Source organism: Orycteropus afer, unplaced genomic scaffold (genome assembly GCF_000298275.1).
Source record: "Orycteropus afer afer isolate SDZICR_OR568_19922 unplaced genomic scaffold, OryAfe1.0 scaffold00006, whole genome shotgun sequence".
Lineage (NCBI taxonomy): Eukaryota > Metazoa > Chordata > Mammalia > Tubulidentata > Orycteropodidae > Orycteropus > Orycteropus afer.
Window position 1 is genome coordinate 19,402,681 of NW_006921593.1, and position 1,568 is coordinate 19,404,248.

General features: G+C 61.2%; 1 protein-coding gene across 1 annotated transcript in view; it reads left to right on the plus strand.

Annotated features, from left to right (window-relative positions):
* Positions 1-1,568, plus strand: part of KIF1A (kinesin family member 1A) — a 64,891-nt gene that overhangs the window by 58,267 nt on the left and 5,056 nt on the right. Inside the window, exons 40-41 of the mRNA XM_042781293.1 lie at positions 967-1,100; positions 1,441-1,557. Coding sequence (XP_042637227.1) covers positions 967-1,100; positions 1,441-1,557 — 251 coding nt within the window. The remainder of the gene's footprint in view (positions 1-966; positions 1,101-1,440; positions 1,558-1,568) is intronic.

Sequence of the window (1,568 nt, forward strand, 5' to 3'; positions counted from 1 at the left end):
TGGAGTTCCCAGGCTGTCAGTCTTCACGGAAGCAGACTGTCTCCTCTTTCTCCCATGGCACAGCTGGTGGGTTCAAACCTCTGACCTTTGGGTTAGCAGCTGAGCACTTCACCACTGTGCCTCTAGGGCTCCTTCTGTAGAGGTCAGGGTTGCTGAGTCAGAATTGACTCAGTCCTAAGGGGTTTTTTTGGTTTGTTTGGGCACAGACAACCCCAGGCACGTTTTCTCCTTGGGGCGCTGCTTAAGGGAATCCAGGTCTAACTGTAAGCTTCTGTTTAACCTGCTCCTTTGTCTCCAATGTGTGGGTTTTGTCCTCGGGGTTGCACGGTGGCTGCAGCACCGCCAGACATTACATCACAGGCAGCTCAAAAGCTGGAGGAGTCGCCACCGCAGGGCAGCAGCCCAGGGCTGGGCCGTGGTCTCCCTTCGCATCACAGGCGTGTCTTCCCCAGCAGTAGTGAGGAGTGGGGAGGTTTAGGGTGGGCAGCCAGCAGGATGGCAGAGGAGAGCACCTCTCCTTGGCACCTGAGTGCCCCATCTGTCATGCTGGACAGTGTCTGAGTGTCTCCTGGGTCAGTGCTGTAGACCCAGTGAGGGCCCCAACCACGTCGGCCAGCATCTGCACACCAGAGTTACCTTACACATCAGGAAGCAGAGGCACCCTGAAATCTGCTTGCCCGCTGGAAAGTGGTCTCCAGGATGTCTGGGGTAGCCCAGTGTCCTCACAAGCTCCGAGGCTGTGCCACTGAGGAGCCTTGTCTGGGGGCCTTTAGAGACCCCATGCTCTGACACCCTGTCCGGGGCACCCTGGCAGGAAGCAGGTCACTGGCGCTCTCCTGGGGGCAGTAGTAGTGTCAGGGAGGAGACTTTGCCTGGTCTGGGGCCGTGCCCAGGTCCCCAGCAGGAGGTCAGGGGCAGGTGGAGGTCATTCTAGGTCCTGTGCTAAGCCTGCCCCCCCTCCCCTAGATGGAGAACTGCACTCAGCCGGCCGTCATCACCAAGGACTTCTGCATGGTCTTCTACTCGCGGGACGCCAAGCTGCCCGCCTCTCGCTCCATCCGCAACCTGTTCGGCAGCGGGAGCCTTCGGGCCTCAGAGAGGTGAGCGGTGAGGTGGGCAGGGGGCCAGGTGGACACCACGCAGGAGCGCCCTGGCCATCTGTACCCAAGCAGTGGGGGCCCAGATGGGAGGGCTACTTACCCCAGCTCCCACTGGTTCTCCACTTTCGGTAACCTCCAATACCAGGGCTGGAGGGAGTCTGGGGTCCTGTCTGTGTAGGGCTGCAATATAGGGGCCCTGACACCCTCATATCTGCATGGTCACCCGGTGAGCTCATCTGGGGCCAGCACAGTGGGACTTGTGCCAGTGAGCATGGTGACATGGCGTGGGCTGGCAACTGGGCCCTGTGGGTGCCTGGGTGACATGCCCCAATCCCGGCAGCAACCGTGTGACAGGCGTGTACGAGCTCAGCCTGAGCCACGTGGCGGACGCAGGCAGCCCAGGTAGGTGCCCCTCCCTCCAGCGGGGACGGGGCATTTGGTGGGGTGCAGCTGTGGGGTCCCTGGGAA